The following is a 20,205-nucleotide window of genomic DNA, read 5'->3' on the forward strand; positions in this document are numbered from 1 at the left end:
AATATAATTGCAACTATAGGCGAAAAAATATATACTGGGCAAACAATGAAGGGAAAAACACAACGCACCACGTTCTAAACCACGAGGCGAAAAAACACAGTATGTCCGAATAGGAAGTCAAAACGTTGGTATTCTGAAAAAACAACAACATTATATTTATTTAGAGATGACGTCATAAATTTACGTCATAACCGAACGTCTAGGCCAGCGGTTCTCAACCAGTAGGCCATGGCTCACTGGTGGGCCATAAAGACATTTGAGGTGGGACACAGACCAAGTAAAAAAGTTAAATTTAGTTTTATTTGTGTCACTATAGGCTTTCTAAACTTATTTTACAGTTTGTCCATTCATAAAAATTTATTGGGCCACAGAATTTTTTTGCAACGTAAGTGGACCACGAAAGATAAAAGGTTGAGAACCACTGCTCTAAAACAAGCAACCTCATGAAACCTGAGTTTGTCGTTCGACGTTTATGCAAAAAAAAACTTTGACCAATTGTAATGTTAAAATAACATCTTGTCGCTTACCCAAACAGCTAGATTAAATTGAAATTGCATTTTACAAAGTAAAGAGTAAAAAAACATCGAAAAATGGCTGATAGACCAACAGGCTACGGAATGACTGCTGACCTTATGAAAAAAATTGACGCAAAATACTCAGAGGATGATGAACGAAAAGTTGTTGCTTGGATCTTTCAGATGGTCGGAGAAAAACCGGATAAAGAAGGAAGGGAGGTTAGTGTAGGGTCGTCCGATAATATCGGATCGTAGCCGATACTCGATGTCAAGTGGTAGTATCGGTGCTCGTCCGATACCAAGTGGTAGTATCGGTACTTGCCCGATACCAAGTGGTAGTATCGGTACTTGCCCGATAATATCGGATCGTAGCCGATACCTGATACCAAGTGGTAGTATCGGTGCTCGTCCGATACCAAGTGGTAGTATCGGTGCTCGTCCGATACCAAGTGGTAGTATCGGTACTTGCCCGATGCCAAGTGGTAGTATCGGTGCTCGTCCGATAATATCGGATCGTAGCCGATACTCTGTGCCAAGTGGTAGTATCGGTACTCGTCCGATAATATCGGATCGTAGCCGATACCCGATACCAAGTGGTAGTATCGGTGCTGAACTAATTTCAAATTATTGTATGCCTTTTTTACTTGTTGTGCGATGTAACCAAGCTTTTCTTAAAACATCAAATTAATAATAATAAATATAATTCAGTTTTTGAAAGCATTTTTAGCTAACAACCTAGATAAGAATATATGCTTGTTTGTTACCACCCTGGTATCAAATCGCTTTTAAAAGCGTATCGGCTCCGATCCGATATTATCGCACATCCTCGGGCAAAGTGTTTGAATAAACTTTTTACGCATAGCATAGTAAGGAAACTTTTATTTGTCCATTGTTATTTGACGTACCAGCTCACCTCATCACTTATCCGCAGAGTTTGCATGCTTTCTTGAAAGACGGAACCGTTCTCATGAAATTAATGAACGCCATTCAACCTGGAACATTCAAAAAGATAACAGACAGCGTAAGTGTTCTAAAGCACATTTGCAAAATCGAGTCAGAGTGAAATACAAGGCGTAAATGCACAATATTTATTTATTTTCATTCAAATTTTCATAATAATTTTTGTAACTTTTGAACACAGTGTGCATAATTGTTTGACTTTTTTTACGCAATAATTACTGTTGGTGCCTTATAATTTTAATGACCAACATTTTTTTTAGAAAATGGCTTTCAAGTGTATGGAGCGAATCGGACAATTTCTGGACGCCATGCAGAAGTATGGAGTCGTCAAGTCAGACTCATTTCAGGTAAGTTGTTTCAAGAAATCTACAAGCACATAATAAAAAGAAGCTTATAATATTTTCGCATTCGACATTAGGCGATCACTATGGAACGAACAAAACTTTTTCAGTATAGCTCCAAAATAAATGACTGACTATGATTAAGACAGCAAAGTCTAAGGAATATTAGCTCTTATTTAAAGTAATTTTCGTCATTTACGTGCAAGGGCGAGGATATTATTTTACATATTCAATTTTCCATGTTCTTTGCAGACTGTTGACCTATACGAGAACCAGAACATGCCTCAAGTTCTGACAGCCCTCCATCAGCTTGCCAGCGTCTACACAACCAAAACCGGCAAACCTTCGATCGGGGTCAAACTGGCCACTGCAAACGTTCGGGAGACCGACGAGGAAAAACTCAGGGAAGGGAGGAACATTATAGGGCTACAGGTGATACCACAGTACAGAGAATCATCTTCTAAGTCAGTGTTTCTCAGCCCAGAAGCAGGAATTAAGTCGCTAAAGCAGTGGTTTTCAAACTTTTTAGCTTGCGGCAAATTTAATATATCTCAAATAATCCGCGGCACACTTTTAACAGAACAACGATAGAGTTATTTTTCAATCGCTTTTAACACACGACAAAGTGTAGGTAAATGTCACAATACTCTTGATTTAAGAGTGCGTACCGTAAAAATACCGTAAAAAAAAGTTATTAATGTGAACCTTTTCGTCGTATTTAACCCAGTTTTCTTAAATTTTGGAGAAATCTTGCTCACACCAAATCTCAATTAATCTAACCATATAAAGTACTGCAGTAGGTGACCTAAAACACCGTAATAAGCATTATACCATACATTAGGTCAAGTAGCGAACATTGTGTTGGCGTTCTGTTCAAACAAAGTGCATTGTCGACGTCATAATAGATTCAACAATGCTCTTTGTAGCCTAAACACTGCTCGACTTATACAGTTCCTGACTCAAACAGTTGATATGTTTTATTTGCTTTAGATGGGTTCGAATCAAGGAGCTTCGCAAGCTGGTATGACGCCATATGGTCTCGGAAGGCAACTTGAGAAGACAAACCTTAAGAACTAACTAACGATTGAATTATAATGAATGTTTTTTGTCAAAATCTAAGTAACACCAATCATGGCAACAATTTTGTTAAATGATTATTTGATTGTGTAAGGTTTTTTTACTTACAGCCTGTTTAACCCTAAATCACAAGAATATCAAGCCTTGGAGCAAAAATGTTGTGTTCTCATGTTACATTAAGTATCTTATATTGCAAGAAGTATTATTATTGTGTTATTTGCACCCTTTACAAAATATCACTTAATTCAATATTGAGTGGCCCCTTATACTATAAAGTCCTAATATTATATACATCTACATTATTTCATTGGATAGATGTGCTTAAAACCCGTATGCTATGTTCTGAAATATTCATACAACCTTAAAATGTACTTGTGAGTTTGATTGCAATTCTTCCTTAGGTTCTGTTAATACTTCTGGGGTTTCAAACAATACATATTGTCAATGTTTAAACATAATTTTGAATATGCTACTTAAACCAGCATATGTATTCCCTAATTTTAATACAACCATAAGAAAAAAAAAGTGTGATTAAGGCCAAAAGATATAAAAAATGCCATAAATGCAGTTAGATTAGACTGTTGTTGGTTAAATTACATATATCTTTATTCTATTTACTGATGTATGTGTTAGTAGCCTACTCACTTGTATATTTGGATTTCATGTCAAATATAAATTGGCTGTAATTTAACAGGCGCGAAAAAAATGTCGTATTGTAATTTTTTCTCTAATTGCAAAACCTATTTTGTACAACCCTGTTTGTGAAATATTATTACGTATTGTCAGAAATACTTGTTTATTCGTGCATGAAAAATGTATCTTTGCAAATTTAAACATTATATCAGAATCACCTCATCTATCAATGTAAAATATATAAATGTCTGTGTGTAATACGGGATTTAGAGGTTATCGCCTTCAGAGCACAGCTTAGAGTTGAATAATTTTCTTTCAAAAGCATGGATATTTTCAGAGATGACATCAGTGTTACGTCATAATGAGTTTTTAGGAAACCTGAGTTTAAACCAAAGTACTTAAGGCCCCTTTACACTGCAGCTGCACTGAGCTGAGCGTGAAAATCGCTCCAAAATGTAACGCTTTTCTATAGCTGCGCACTGGGCTTGAGTTTAGCAAAGCGTAACTTTAAGCTAGCTGCAGCTGGTGCACGGGGCTTGAGTTTAGCAAAGCGTGAAACGCTCGCCACAATAGAATTTAAATGCAAATTACGCTTTGCTCAGCTCAGTGCAGCTGTAATGTAAACGGGACTTAAGTCAAGGAAGGAAGGAACTAACCTGTGGTGAGGTTTGAACCCACGATACCGAGACAGTCACTCTACCAACCAACTGAGCTACACAGGCTCAGTGGGGAGCAAGTCGAGAAACAAATGCAGCACCGTTGCCTGCTATATCCTGTTCGTATAACTAGTCTGTGGTGAGGTTTGAACTCACGAATTGGTTATACTGGGACAAATTGAAGAGTACTAATGATACGTTTGCCGTAATCGTTTATCAAAAAACTACTTCACAAGGGCTAGATCACAGTTGTTGTACATGTTTGTAATTGTAAAACTAACTATATTAAGTTTTACTTGGAGCTATAGATCGCCTTCAATGTTAAGTGGTTTGTGCAACAAGTCTGTCCCAAGTCTGCAACTAAAACAAACGGCTGTCATTTCTTTGCTGTTGTTTTATTTTTTTACAATTTGTTTCATAAAAATACTGGAGCATCAAAATCAATTAAACCACTCGTTTTATGATACAATATGATACATATAGAACATCAAATCACCATTTTTGAATTAAAGTAGATTGAGATTTATAGAAAATATATACTTTTTTTTTTCATTTTGATTTCATAAAACCAGCAAGGCCAACAACTTGAACGTAAACAAAAAAAAACGTTTATGAGTCATAAACGCGTAACAATAACAAGAGCCAACTCAATATACTTTGTGGATATGCAAGCAACAAGAAAATAATAGAATTAAATATCAAATTGGTTACATGTATATACAATGCCTGCTATTTTTGTAGTTTTGTAAAGCTAGTTTATTTTAAATTTCTCAAAAAATGGCATCAAATTTAACCTTTTTAAAATGTTAATGTCACTATTTATAAATTTATACGGAGCAATGTTAAAAGGGAAATGATTAGTTTTATAATTTCGGTTTTTCAGAGACACAGTCAACAGTTTAAAAGGTTATTTAAATAAAACAACCGTTTTCGGAAAGTTTTCAAACGTTATATTTTGGTGTAAAATGGCTAAGGAACATATTAAACCGTTTGTAGATTTCAGGCAAAATTAACCATTGTTAACTCAAATTTTCTACCATTCTTGCGTGACATAGGTTCACCTCAGTGACTGCTAGCCAGCAATAATGCCCAATGCTATTTTATGTGAACAAAAAGTCTCCCTACAATCTTTGTAACACAGGATACTGAATGGAAGAGAAATTATTTCTGGTCGTTGGGCAATAAAGGAGGGTAGATATAAGGTAGAGCATATTTACAAGCATAACAACCAATCATAAATTTATCATACTCAGCAATTTAAAATATTTACAAAAATTCATTATTGTTAACTTTGCAATACATTTTTAACTTTTGTCAGCTGAAATAAAAAAAAACATTTTTTATATATTTTTTTCAACCTTAGAAACACAAAGTTTTCAACTCATATGTGTTTGTGTCGATAAGATGGGTTTTTCTTTTGAAAGCTAATAAATATTGGCTGTCAAGTTATACCAACAATAAATAACACAACATTCTCAATTTCCCCAAAAGGAAAATTAAGCAAGTTCTGATCGAGGAAAAATTCTTGAAGATCCCCCCTAAAAAAAATTCTGAAAAATCTTCAAGTTTGAGGAGACCATTTGAAAAGCCAGGTCAACATTTAAAAAAATAAATACTTTTTGACATTGTATTACTTTTTAGCTTTAAAGAACTATAGCTAATCAATAAAGTGAAGAAAAAAACTAGAAAACAATTTTTTTGGATTACTATTAAATTGAGTGAAGTTAATAAACTATTTGTTACTAACCGTTTTACTTATATTTTTTATGTTTGGGTGAAAGTTTGGGACTCTTATTGTAAAGCCTTAAAACATTTAAAAAACAGGACAATAAATATTTACAAATAATTCGGGGATTTACCTAACACTGAATTTTTTCTTTCAAAATTTAACATTTTTTTTCAAGGCACCCCAAAAAACGAACACATTTCACAACGGAAAGTTTTCAGATGGAAAACGCCATCGAAGAAACAAACCGCTGCGAACCATGCAATAAATAAGTGTATATGTAAACTATGTACAGCGAAAAATAAGCGAAAAATTATTGTGTTCCTAAAATATGTACAGCAATAAAGAATACGAGGATTTGGGTTTTTTTTAACAAAACTAGATTTGGAGATATTTCCAGATATATCTTTTGGGTTTAGTTTATGAAATTATACTAAGTAAGGTTAAGTTTTAAGTTTTATCAAATTTTTGAATGTTTTGTAGATTCGTGCACCACAACTTTTACGATGAAATGCAATGCATATAATGTATAGCGGAAAATCTCGTTAAAAAATCAAATCGACTTCTACAAAGCGAGGGACAAAGAACATCAAAAATCCTAATTATCTCATTAAAGAACAATTTCACTGAACTAAATTTCGCTGAACTAAACTCCAAAGCCACTGTTTTATATTTTTTAAGTTTAAATATTATTGCAAACAACTATGTATTGCTGGTTTGGAAATGGATACTTTTAACAATATCCATTATTTGCCTTTAATTTAATTTTAACCACTTAGGACAGTGGTTCTTAACTTTTTGTATCTTAATCAAAATTTAACGCATTTATGGCGGGAATAAAAATACCCAGCTAAGCTAATTTAACAAGTCTATCAGTAGGACGAAAAACTATGAATAAGTGAAATAAAACCCCTATTTTTATAGGTAACCCTTTACTTTACCCCCCATCAAATTAAAAAGATATTTGCAGCTTTAAGAGTAGATATTAAGAACCACTGGCCTCTGCGGCTTTTCACCTTTTTTCGTGAAAAAATAAACAGCTCTGCGCCAATTAACTACAAAACAACAACAACAACAACAACAACAACAACAACAACAACAACAGTATATATAAGTAGAACTTGCAAGACTCATCGTGAGTTTGCCTTGGGTGGCCGGGAAGTCAGCTCCCTCCAAAGACTCTTCCCAATCCACTCGATTTGCTGCTCGAAGGTGCTCGTCTGCTGGCCCTTGTCCTCACCCAGCTTCTCAAAGTGGGGTGAGGGGTGGGTGAATGGGTCGGGGCACGCAGACGGGTTCTCAAACAAAAGCTTGCCGATTTCTGGAAAAAGGGTAAAGGAATGGATAAAGAGGGAAAAAGATAAATAAAAAAACTTTGTTCTTTATATATGTATGACGTCACAACTGCAGGTGAAGGTATTGCGCAATCTGTGTCAATAGGCTAACAACCTGCACGAACGAAAAATAAGACAACATTCTTAATTTCCAACCACGGAAAATTAAGTTCTAATTAAAAAAATAAATTTGAAGCCTTTCAATGTTTTATGGGGGCCCCTAAAGACAGGTGTACATATTTACCAAAACATAATGTTTTTACATGGAGATTACCTGAAAGCTTTAAACAACATAGAGTTAATAAATTCAGTGCAGTAAATATAATTTTGTGGACTAATAGGCTATTATTTTATTATCTGATCAAAATCGATGTATATAAGGAAGGATGCATTATTCCAGTGGTTTTCAACCTATGGGACATTAAATTGTGGATCGCTGTTAGTTTTACATGGTTGGATTTACTCAGAGGATCACTCTCGTGGGATAATAGGTTATTCTTTTGTTATTTGATCAGAATCAGGGTACATAAGGGGTTTTAAAACTTGGGCCCATGGGTCCTTTGGAGGTACAGGGAGTAGTTTCAGGGGATTATGAGACCTCGTGTTGGAATCTTAGGTGCAGATTTTAAAATAAAATGTTTTTTTCCAAAAGCAAAGAGATTAATAAAAGTCGCTTTAGAATCTCCTTAAATGTATTAAGATTCAAAATGTATGCATTCACAATAAGTACCAATCTCAATCTTCTTCAGTTGTGCGTCCCCACAATCAGCAAATGCACCAGAGGTGAGGCATTTAATCGGTGAAACTTTCACGCCACTCGCAGACATTTCGCAAGCTGTGTGCAAAAAACAAGTGTTAATATTAAGACATGTATTTTTTAAATATTGAACTTTTGATTTAGAATTATAAAGGCAAAACGAGTAGGTTGCATATTGTGAACATTTTGAATGAATTAGAGAATAATGGCTGGAGGTTGTAGTGAGACGTAGAATAAATATTAAAGCCCATACAGAAGTAGGAGGCATTTCACATATCGTATGGGCTTTAATATTTATTATAAGCAAACATATTCATAAACCGATTTTACAGAAATCTATTATTTCCATAATAAATGGTTGGCAACAGTGGAAGTAGCTACAACTTAAAAAAAGTATTATCTAAACATCCCCATGCTTTGCCAAATACAAATTTCAAATTTATGTATTTTATAGCACCAACCAATTTAATTTAAAAAAATAAAATATAACTTCTTGCTGTGCTGTTTAAAAAATGAACATTTTTCAATGTTTGGTGGTTTCAGGAAGTTAATTGGAACAAAATGTTTTTACAGAACTGTTTTTGGTATCATACAAGTCATTATATTAGCAAATCCAACAATTAGGCTTTATGAGTATATTAAAGAAGATAATAAAGATTTGTGACAATTGCAAGTATAATAAAGATTATAATAAATATTTATGAGTGTATTAAATCATAAAATGTATATTTATTATCAATAATATGATTCCATGGTTATTTGTTATACTAAATAATGGCATACCAGCAACACTGTGTAGTGTGTATGTTATAATGTTGTCAATGGCTCATTTAATCTTGTGACAAAATGCAGCATGACATATTGTGTTGTCAGTGTAGGTTTGAACCCACTGAGTTGCGTGTACTGATGCATACTACAGTAAGCTTTGTGTGGTCTTGTGATTCACCTCGTGCTAGATCATGACTTAGTGATGTAATGTAGGATATGTTACTCATTAATTCTGGCTGGTGGGAATTTGCATAAGGGGAATACCCCAGAATGTGTGTCTGTAGGTTGGGTTGGTGAGCTGTAAAACTAGTTGAAATTGAAACTTGTGAGGTTTCTTCTATTTCTGATGATTTTTTGCAATTACAGAGCAAACTTAGTTTGTTCAGCGATGAAACTAACATTGTTACCTTACAGCGCTTTTTTTTTAGAAAATTTGTGGCGAAACCAAAATTTATTTTTCTAAATTGTTTTTTTTTTGGTAATTAAAAGAAAGATATTTCTTAACCAAGTACCAAACATCAATTGATCTAATAAAAACCTTCAAATCAATAAAGAAAATTAGTAAGTTTATATTGTCAAAGAAACACGTTGCTTTATAAGGCAAAAAAATAGTTTGAAGGGCAGTTAAATATTAACCCCCTACGGATAGCAGACTTATTAATACCCGTGGGTTACAAAGTCATACCTGGTTGGGAATTGTCGTTGAAATTGTTGCTTACTGATTCAACTTCTGCGATCTCGCTCATTCCTATCGGTCTGCAAGGAAATACAAAAAATGCAAAAATCAGTTGCCCAGTGACTCATAATTTAAGTAATAGTAATAAAGAAGAAGCAAATAGACCTACAAAGCAACAATATATACAGCAGGGCCATCTAGTATTAAGATCAAACATATTATTAGGATCAAAATAGTAAAACCAATTACACAGTAATATTTATGAAGGAATAAAACCTAATATCGTCGTAATAACACCTTAACTCATCAGACTAAAAACACCAAATATAGATAAAGTATGCTATAAGCTTTGACACGATAGGCTCTCATGCAATGCAATACACAACTGTACAACAACTGCTGGTTGATACCTGAAGTGTGTGAGTGATGAAGGTTGTACAAGTCCAGGATCAGAAAGCGCTTGCTTCTCGCTGTAGACGATATCGACCGGACGAATCCCCGATATCGCCTGCCACATATTCCCGATACGAAGCGACGTTTTCCACGCCTCGTTATCAGTAACGCAGTCAGCAAGTCTTTTTGCTTTCTCCTAAATAAATGAGAAAAATTTGAATTTATCGAACAAATCAAGGTTGTAGTTTAATTTTGTGCAAAAATGTCCATTGTTCACATTACATAATTTTAACAGTACAGAAACTATTTGCCACAATTTGAAAAAACACACTTTTTCCAGAAAAAAAGTTATTTAAGGTTATAGTTCTACATAAAGAAATATCTGAACATTTCATTACCTAAAGTAGGGGTGTCCAACAAGCGGCACGCGTTTAAACAAAATAAGATTTAAAATTCCGTTTTGTTCAGTTACACTAACTAATTATTGTGTGATTTGCACTACTATTTAATCATTATAAATTAAAAATAACTGTTCCAAATTTTTAAATAACAATTGGTCAAAAAAAAAATCTGACACTTGTTTACTTAATGTTTTTAAGGCAATGCAAAAAGTTAATGCTGCATCTCTTTAAATTTGTCTGTAGGATGTAACTAAATAACCACAGAGTGGTAAAAATATGGTTGGCTGACTTTGTGTGCTTAGCAGAGGTATTCAATGAAACATTCACACATATGTGTGTTAATAACTGAGATCTAGCCCTTCGAAGCTGCTTTTTGACCAACGACTAATTAGTACACCGAAAGCCATCGCAGACTCACCAAATCTGTTGAACTATGATGCAAGCAGAGTAGACTAAAAAAACAACTGGCCTGCAGTGAGGTTCGAACTAACCATACATTTGAATGTTTCATTGAATAAATGATATGGTACTGTGGATCCCCTTCTATGAAGTTGCTTGTACTAACAGATTGAGCAAGCATTGGCGCATGGTTGTTTCTTGACTCGTTCCCTTCTGAGCCTGCATAGCTCTTTATATTTGTGAAAAATTGACTGACAAAGTTGAAAGCATATCCCCCATCTTATAGGAAAACACGAACTTTAACACAAAGTTTGTTAAACAAAGAGCCTTGAATCTGTTGGTAGTTTTAATACTGACGCACACTTGCTACATTATAATAACCTTTTAACTCAAAGAAGTTAACTAAAAGAGGCGCAAAAGACAAGGGGTAGCCCAAATCAAACCTTTATAATAAATTTCAATGAGTCTTTCGCATAAATTTCTTTTTTTAGTTTGGAAGCCACTGGTCTTGTATCTACTGCAAATGCAAAAAGATTTAGATATATTTCACATCTCCACCTGGAAGTTTCCGTGAGCAAATCTCGGGATCTGATCTTCCGGATGCGGAACGGAGAAGTCGTTGAATTCCGCGTCGGGAGAAATATCCTCTAGATCCAGGAGGAGAGGATTCAACTCGTCCGGATCGGTTGCAACAGCGAGGACGCTCTGGACTAACTTCCCGATGAAACTTTCATCCTCCTCGTTACTTGTAACATCCTCTGGCTCTTCCTGGAAGAAGAAATATAAGGATTCAGGGAGGAACAAATGTTAGTCTGTGGGGATCATCCTTATGTTTCTATGGAAAGTTATGCACTTATGTGGTTTTGGTTTGACTGGAAGAAACTTTGGCGGTGGTCTAGACCCACCACATTTTCATCTGGGAGTTTATATTACAAATATTATTCGGTTAGGGTGCCAGTTTGCGTTGGGGTGTGGGTGGGACAGATATTTTTAAAATAATAATGCGTGACCCACCCAAACCCAGACGCTAACTTCCACCCTAACCCAATAATATTTTTGCTGTGGTAGGATTCTAGACCATCGCTAAACATTTTTTTGGTAATTTTGGTTTATTTTAAAGAAAATTATTTTTTTAGGATTATAAACTTAATTGAAGAAACATCATTGAATTTATAGAAAGTATAAAAATATTTTTGTGATTCAATAGATTGAGCATTTATTCCTCATTAGAATATACTTTTTTATAAAATGTAAAAATCTTTTTTTAAATAAAAACTTGGCATTCGCTACGTATAATTACTACCATGTGTATAGAATCTTTTCTAACTATGACGTGGATAATGATAATTGTTTATTGGAATGTGTGAAAAATTCTGATATTTGTTGTTTTTAAAACTTTAAAACAATAATAAAAACACAGTTTAGTTAGTAGTTCCAATAGAACTTACTTGTATGGAAGGTGATTGGAAGTTGAGAAGTCTGTCCAGATCGACAAATGGGTTGATGTAGCTCCAGTTGAGCCAGTTAAGTTGCGAGGAACAAAACAAAGTGGACGTTACATCGCTGAAAAAGCTGTCCAACATGAACGAGCGGTTTCCAAAGTCTCCGAAACTTCCTCCCGATAAAATATCATCCCACCCTCCCTGGAGTCCGGAAAAGAACAACTTCTGATCGAGGATTCCGTCATCGTCGTGGTCTTGAGAGTTCCGGAGCCAGATTTGGCGTCGGGAAGACTCTGTGTCGTTCTGGTTGTTGTTTGACTCTAACTCGCGAAGATCGAGTGACGATTTGTCGTACAGTTGGCGATTTTCCAGCTGGTTCAGCAACGATAGGCTGAAATCTTTCTCAATCAGTTTAAGCTCCTTTTCAATTCTGCTCATTTTGCGAAAAGCGGAACACGAAAGACAATCGGAGTCGACGCAGTCATCGTCTGAAAGTTCCTTGATTTTAGTCACATTCTTCCAGTCTTGTGGAAGATAGTTTCCGTTCATATCACCAGCTTCATCAAAATCACAAGGAAAGTCTGTTTCTTCCTCCCAAACAGAATTCAAAATACTCTCGATCGGAAGCGGTAACTCTTTTTCAAGCTCTCCCGAAATATCTTCACACTCATCGATCGCACACTTTTGAAAATCGCTCTCAACCTCTGTGAAAATAGCCTTGTAATCCTCCCAAAGCTGTCCAGCGTCTGCGTCTTCAGAAGGGTTCTGCGATGATGTGCGATAGATCGTCTCGAGTCGGCTCACCGCTCCACCTTGTGGCGAACCCGGCTCATCTTCCCAGAGCGACGGGGACGGACACCAAAGCCAACTCTCCGACGACACTCGCAAATCTTCATCGGCAAAAACATCCTCGGACGATGAATTCGGGGATTGGGTCGCCGGGGTTTTGCGGCCGGGGTCAAACTCCAAATACCCCGACTCGGGGTCACGGAACCACTTACTCAGCAGTTTTGGCTTCTCAACACTGGGGTTTCCCCTAGCTGCGCTGTGACTGACACGAGTCCATTGCGCCTGGACGTCGAAGAACTCATCGCTAAAACAATGGGCAGGGTACGGGGACTTTGCGGGAGTGGGGGCATTTTGGGGGGGTCGGCGGGGAAAATCCCAGTTGTTAAACTTTCCTTCGTTCTTTTTTATCTTTGGGTTTTGCTCCTTGCGTGCCTCTGTTTTTGAGACTCGCTTTCTGTTAAACGGGTGACTTCTGCATTTCTTGTCGAACCTGACGGGACGCTTCCACTGGTACTGGTTTTGATTTCTATGTCTCGGCGGTAAATTTGAGGCGTCCCTAAACTTTGACTTGTCGTGTGGGTTCACAAATTTTTCCTGATTGCGTTTGATTTTCGTTTGGTGGTTTTCGGGGTTTGGGTCGTTTGAACTATACGATGGTTTGTTTCGTCTGCGCTCGTTTTTGCGGAGTTGTGTGCGGGGGTTACGAGCCCCAGAAAATTTGCCTTGGGGCTTTTCTATCGCTGTTTCTTCCGAGGTTTTCACAACTTCACACGACTGCTCTGGTGGCCTGTTAATAGAAAATAATTACATTAAAACTAATAAACTAAGATGACAGAAATGATGTTGACATTACAGGGTTGCCACCCAACTTACAACGTTGAAGACAGTCAAACCCTTTTAATAGAAAATTTGCAGGTTTTTAAAGACCTATAATTGGACCGCTCAATAAAAAAAAAGTATGGCGCTTTTAAAACACAGCTTAAGCTAGACGTAAAACAGTGGCTGTCAACTATAGGTCTAAACACCCTGGTGCGTCATTTTAATGTTTCTGGGGCTTTGCACAATAATGACATCTAAACTCAAATTGCTGAAGTCAGACTCGAGTAAAGACTACTGATCGAGTCCCGAGTCCAACATGTGCATAGCCAAATTTCGAAAATGATATTAAGGCCACAAACTGTAAATCGTAAAGGTAGAATATCATATTGTGGAACATTTACCAACAAGTATTGTGGGTGGGTTAAGCATATGACACCCCTAAGATGAAAATGCTCTCTATTTACATCAATGGGAAAAGTATAGGCTGTAGACTAGAGTCTGGGCCGTGTACATTGAAATCGGCACGGAGTCAAACTCGGGACTCTGGTTCAAATTTTTTTTTTTTTTGGGGTCAGACTTGGGAAATTCAGACCCGTTTGGGCTGGAGTCAGACTAGTTGTTTTTAACCGACTCTGCAGCCCTCTGCTCAATCAAATCCAATCAAGCTTTTTAAATGGTGTCCAAAAATAGGTTAGCAATCTCTGGTTCGTATTGGTTTATATAAAAATTAGCTCGCTATAGAATTTGCTGATGTTTACACCTTTACTAATTTCATTTGAGTTAACTTACAAAGTGGCGGCATTGGTCGGTCCCCAAACAGCATTGGTTGTTGTGAGACCGATGTCCGCTTGTTTGTCATCGATCGAGGTCGACGTGAAAAGCTTCGGAAAAGCATCGTGGTATTCCTCCCTCTCATGGGATGGGAGGGATACGGAACGCGGCTTTTTGGTAACGTGGTCGTCATCGGAACTTGAACTTTCCTTGCCGTCTGAAATAAAATATTAAATATTGTTCGAAAAGCAGTCAATTTAGAGCTTAGGATGAACTTTGTTTTTGTTCCAAATATATTAATTTTTTTGCAACAGTTAGTGAAAAAAACGTTTCATACTCTGTATTGAACAAAAACAAACACAATGGATATAAAGCGTTACATAAAACTAGTAAGCAAATATTAAAAAAATAAATTGTTATTTAGTCAGGTATTGAAAGAAAAGTTTTTTTCATAATAGAAATATGTAGTTTATTATTGGGTTAAACTAAAGGAGCTAAAAACTGAAATATTTTAATAAAAGAATTACTAAGTAAAATTTTCAAAAAAAGCACACATATATAAAGATTGAGAAAACAAGAGCACTATAATTTTACAACTTTTAAGGAAACCATTAATAGGCAATCAGCAGCTTAATAAGCATTTAATGAGAAACTTAAATATGGAAGTCATATTTTATGACCAATAAACCGAACATTGTGTTAAAGCATTCACAGTTGTAGAGTGAAACTAGTCACACAGCTTGTTTATTTTGTAGGTTAGCATAAGTATACCAATTAATATTCTACAGACTAAAATATTTGTGTACCAGCCATTTCAATGTCGTTTACATAACACACATGATAAATAATTGCTATTTGACTTGGACACTGCAACTAGAAATAAAAATTAATATTCTAATTACCAAAAAAATATGTTTTATGTTATTTGGCAAATAAGTCAATTTTACCTTTTTTAATTTTGCAAATCTTACAATATATACATTCCCAGTCATGACAGACAAAATGATACTTTGTTGGGAAATATCCTTAAATCTGTGTTAGGCTTAACCACGGCCTATCTTGTTGTGGGTAAAATATTTTTCAACATATAACCAAAACATTTGGTAGTCATCACTCTTATCAGTTTAAGCAGAAATTTTGTTTTGTTTATCGCAGGCGACATTTACATCAGAGGAAGCAAAATTTGCAACATGCGTGGATTACAGAAACTCAAGGAAAGTAAGTATTTAAAAAAATTAGAAATAGTATTTTTTCTGGTGAAATAGAATTAAAAAAAAACTTGCACTAAGACATTAGTACGTAAATATTTATTAGGAACTACTCTTTTTGTTTCAGTTAAAACAGTTCAGCATGTATGTATATACAAGCAGTCAAGCATGCCAAAAAAATGGTTTACTTGGCAAAAAAATTGCTAATTTGAGTTGTTTATCAGATAACCAAAACATTTTGTAATGATCACGCTTGTAGGTTTAAGCAGAAATTTTTGTTTTGGTTATCTCCGGGGACAGTCAAGGAAGGATATATTTAAGGAAGTAAAATATGCGACATGTGTGTGGATTGTATACAAGGAAGGCCTTTGTACAAAACACACAGGAAACTAACTTCCTACTATTTATATGCGTCATCTATCTGGAGTTACAAAAACAACTAGGCCACCAGTTTAACTGGGTGGCAACTAAATGTAGTAACACAGTTGTTTGTCACCTATTTTGTGCTTTTGATTTAAAATGCTTGTTACCTATTACAAAAAGATTAAATTTACAAAAAGACTAAAAAAATCTGTTAAAATTGATGAAATAATGCTTTAAAACAAGCACATATATATTAATCTTCCTAAGTGCTAAACTTATTTTGTGCTAGTACTATTTTTTATAAGTTTGGCAGAAATAATTTTGGTTCTTTTACATTAAATGTAAACTTTAAGGAAATGTTCTTAACATAACGCTTGTGTCCATAATTTCCAAGACACCCATTGCTACAATGATTGGCAGAGGTAAATTATCCTTATTGACAAGACAAAAAATTGAAGTTGTTATAATACCTTTAAAAAACCTAAACAATGTCTTCTGTAGTTTTTAAAATGTTATTAGCAATTTAGATTAAAGTAAGTAAGATTCATTTTTCAACATTTCAAACCCAAAGTTAAAAAACCTGCAGTAACAAAACAAGAATGTCATGGTTTATATGCATCTGCAGGATAATTTTTATGTTAATGCTTTAATTGCTCCATTACCCAATTTTTAAATACAAGGTAATGCAGCAGTGTAACACCAAAAGTTTTATAATTAACTTACAAACCTGTGATAATATTGAGTTCGGTCAGCTTGGTGTAAAGCCTCTGGATCAGATTCTTTATCGCAGAATCATTCCCGGCGTCCTCATTATTTTGGTCGACGGCAGAAAGCAGACAGTTTGATGCCATCTGCTTCTTAAGGTAGACTTCATCGGAAGCGTGGAATGAATTCGTCCGCTTGTTGTACTTCTGTTTGGCTACCCTAAAAATTGGTAACAAACATTGAAGTTTTGGGAACATTTAGTTATACAACATGCGTAAATCCATATTTCTTTATATCCTTTACATACAAGCAGGTTTTCAAGGTTTAGCTTTGAAACTCTAAGAAGTTGTAAAATAGCACAAGTATCACATCTAAGTATGTAAAAATAATATTAGTACAGGTAACTTTCTGCTGTAGTTACAGAAGTAGACAGTATTTTAAGAAGCTGTTTTGTCCCTTGAACCAACTTAAAAAGACACTACTTTTAGTCTAGCAGTACCTTTAGAATTATGTTGGAATGACAGATATACACCTAATGGACAGTTGATTACAAAAAATCTACCCAACCTTGAAACTTATATATAGCATAATTCTAAAATATTGTGGAGATTTTGGCTGAAAATTAACAAGAAATATCTGGTTGAGATCAAATAACCTAGATTTAAAACAAAACAAAATAGAAATCAGAAAAACTATAAACAAATCTTAGGACCAAGATGAATGCACAATTGCACACACCTTCCTTTAGATCCGGGCAGTTTAGCGAAAATGTTCGCCTCTTTTTTAGCGAGGTGCAGGTCGGTTGTGTGATGTGGGTTGAGAAATATATCGAGCACATGACGAGTGTAAATGACGGCGTCGATCTTGTGAAGTTCAAGTTCCGAAGCAAGCCAGGAGTAAACAGAAGCAATGTTGGCTTGGGACATTGTTCCTTTACAAAACATAGGTTTTTTTTACATTTTTTTGGTATTTTTTTTTGCAAGTTAAAAAATATATAAGGGAAGCTGTCAATAGAAAAGTAGACAGAACTAAAACAAAAAATGATCTTTTTTAATTGCTAAGAAATTTATTTTAAGAATCCAAATACAATTTTTTATTTTATATTATTTTTTGCTTGTCCTCCAGCATATTTCTTTTTTTTTTTCTTTCTAACAGCTTTCTGTGAATTAAATAATAAATGAGACACTCTCTTGAATAAAAATAGCACAAAACCTAAACCAAAAAAGCATCTGTATTTTAATGTGTATAAATATCTTGACAAGATATCAATTTGTTTTGTTTCATTTAATTTTGTGGCTAATCCTATTGTTTAATACAATTTTGTTTCAAAACACGAGAAAACAATTAACATGCATTGGACTTAATGCATATAGTTTCCCCTAATATCATGTTACATGTTGTTAATCATGACAAGGCATAAAAGGCCATAATCGACGATACTAATTGCATAAAATTAAAATACACAATAACAACAAAACTCTTATAAAAACCATATTGAATGACAAAATGGGTTGCACAAGATCACTAATGTTTCAAGCCAGGGATTGTTAAACTTGGATCCATTGCCCCTTTGAAATCATTTTCACATATGTGCATGAGTTCAACCTAATAAGCAGGTTTCTTAATTCTGCTTATTTTTATGTCATCTTTAACTAATTCCATGCCAACTGTTCACACAAACCCCCAAAAAGTTTAAAAAACCCTGTATTCTGCTTATTTGTCATCTTTAACTTTAATTTGAGCTTTCCACCTTAAGGGAACCTTCCACTGGTTAATTTTAAATAAGTAATTTTCAAGGAATCCAGTTTATTTAAAAAGAGAAAATATACTTATTATTTCATATAGAGAAAAGTTCAAGAAGGTATTGTCGTTAAAATATTCCAAAAACTGTGTAATTCATGTCCTTCTTAACCTTTATTACACATGCTTTATATGATTCATGTTGAGATTATTAAACAAGGAAATGAATTTAACTTAAGAACTGCATTTCGAATTGTCGCATCTGGTTGTAAAACTAGATGTGTGATGTTTACAATTTGAAATGGATGAATTGTAAAAAAAATAAACAATGCTTAAACACATAATAAACACAGTTAACCTTAATAGAGGCAAAAATAATTACAAACTAGGCTTTGCAAAGCAATTATCATTAATCTATAATATATTTGTGGTATATTACACATAGCTTGGTATTGTATTTTTATAACTAATGGGCATTTTTAGTGGCTTGTAAAAAGTCATAAGCATCAACCTTAAAAAAGTGTTGCACTTTATGGGCACAAAGCAAAAGTGAGCAAATATATCATTAAATTTTCACATATTTACATCTAAAGAGCAGGTAATTTTAAATTTTGGATACAACCTGCTTTCTTTAAATGAACATAACCAAATAATTTTATGTAACATTTTCCTTAACCATCCAAGAATCAAGTTAATAAACACACAGAGGAAAACTTTTGTCCTTTTCACTATTGTTTAACAGTAAAAAATCAAGCCTCACACATTAGTTATAAAATATAGCATTTTTATAGAAAAAGTAATAACTTGAGTAAAAATATATCAGTAAGATTGGCAAATTTAAAATGTTTTATTATTTAAAATAGAGAAATCTGATATTATTGAACTGGAAGCACGCGATCCCAAATTAATTTGTGCATTTCAGTCATGTTTTGCGATCAAACATAGAATTTTCTTCTTTAAAAAGGATGAAAGTTTTATTTTTTTTCTCAGAAAATACTACTTTGAAAATCTAGGATAACACAAAAGCAAACTTTATCCTAATGCCATAAAAATCATTGTATATTTTGATAAATCTTGCCTACTTGATCAAATGCATGATGTCTTTGGTATCGAATGGCCATACTTTTTCGCCTAAACTTCCTGTATCAGTATCGGTATAAAATAGCAAGTATCAGACATACCTACCTAAAGTCATATATCTTACAAGAATTATTTGTAAAAACCCTGGATGCTATGATTCAACAAAACATAGAATTTTCACGAAGTAAAGTCCATGTACCTTTAGAATCCATGCAAACACATCAGTATAGAAGAGATTAATCAGGTCGTTTAGATAGAAGAGGGGTCAGTTTGATAGATAGGATGTCCTTTGCACCACCAACAAGTTAGGTTACATTGGGGCATGGTGCTGTCAGGCACTAAGTAATGCAGGTGCTTAACTTACTGCACCATAGTCACGCTATGTTGAACAGATTCAACTTACAAAGGCATGTACCTGTTGAAACATAAAGTTTGTTCAAATAAAGAAATAAAAGGATTTATCTTCGAAAAAAAATTTATATAAATTTTATTATTTTCTGTCAGCGAGTCTTTGTAGGATAAAAGACACTTCATGGCATGTTAGTTTTGTGTAATTTTCTAAACAGCTTAAAAATCATTTTTATGCTATTTGTAAGAATACATGCCACGGCACTTAATGAAACAACATTCTTCTACCAGCAGTTCTAAAACA

The 20,205-nt window shown here is 34.5% G+C and overlaps 2 protein-coding genes across 2 annotated transcripts; one reads left to right on the forward strand and one right to left on the reverse strand.

Annotated features, from left to right (window-relative positions):
* Nucleotides 1-539: 539 nt before the first annotated feature.
* Nucleotides 540-3,748, forward strand: LOC146165662 (transgelin-3-like). Its single transcript, XM_083381883.1, has 5 exons — nt 540-734; nt 1,447-1,536; nt 1,736-1,822; nt 2,069-2,248; nt 2,807-3,748. Exons 1-5 carry the CDS (start codon nt 591-593, stop codon nt 2,891-2,893), a joined length of 588 nt encoding a protein of 195 aa, XP_083238009.1. The 5' UTR covers nt 540-590; the 3' UTR covers nt 2,894-3,748.
* Nucleotides 3,749-4,570: 822 nt separating this feature from the next.
* Nucleotides 4,571-19,963, reverse strand: LOC146165663 (uncharacterized). The gene is made up of 10 exons (XM_083382248.1): nt 19,753-19,963; nt 17,472-17,664; nt 16,756-16,952; nt 14,476-14,674; nt 12,085-13,654; nt 11,195-11,404; nt 9,854-10,032; nt 9,453-9,523; nt 7,973-8,077; nt 4,571-7,229 (listed from the first exon to the last, which is right to left on the reverse strand). Exons 1-10 carry the CDS (start codon nt 19,763-19,765, stop codon nt 7,039-7,041), a joined length of 2,928 nt encoding a protein of 975 aa, XP_083238374.1. The 5' UTR covers nt 19,766-19,963; the 3' UTR covers nt 4,571-7,038.
* Nucleotides 19,964-20,205: the final 242 nt, after the last annotated feature.

The sequence above is a fragment of the Ascidiella aspersa genome, chromosome 2 (genome assembly GCF_963924565.1).
Source record: "Ascidiella aspersa chromosome 2, kaAscAspe10.2, whole genome shotgun sequence".
NCBI lineage: Eukaryota > Metazoa > Chordata > Ascidiacea > Phlebobranchia > Ascidiidae > Ascidiella > Ascidiella aspersa.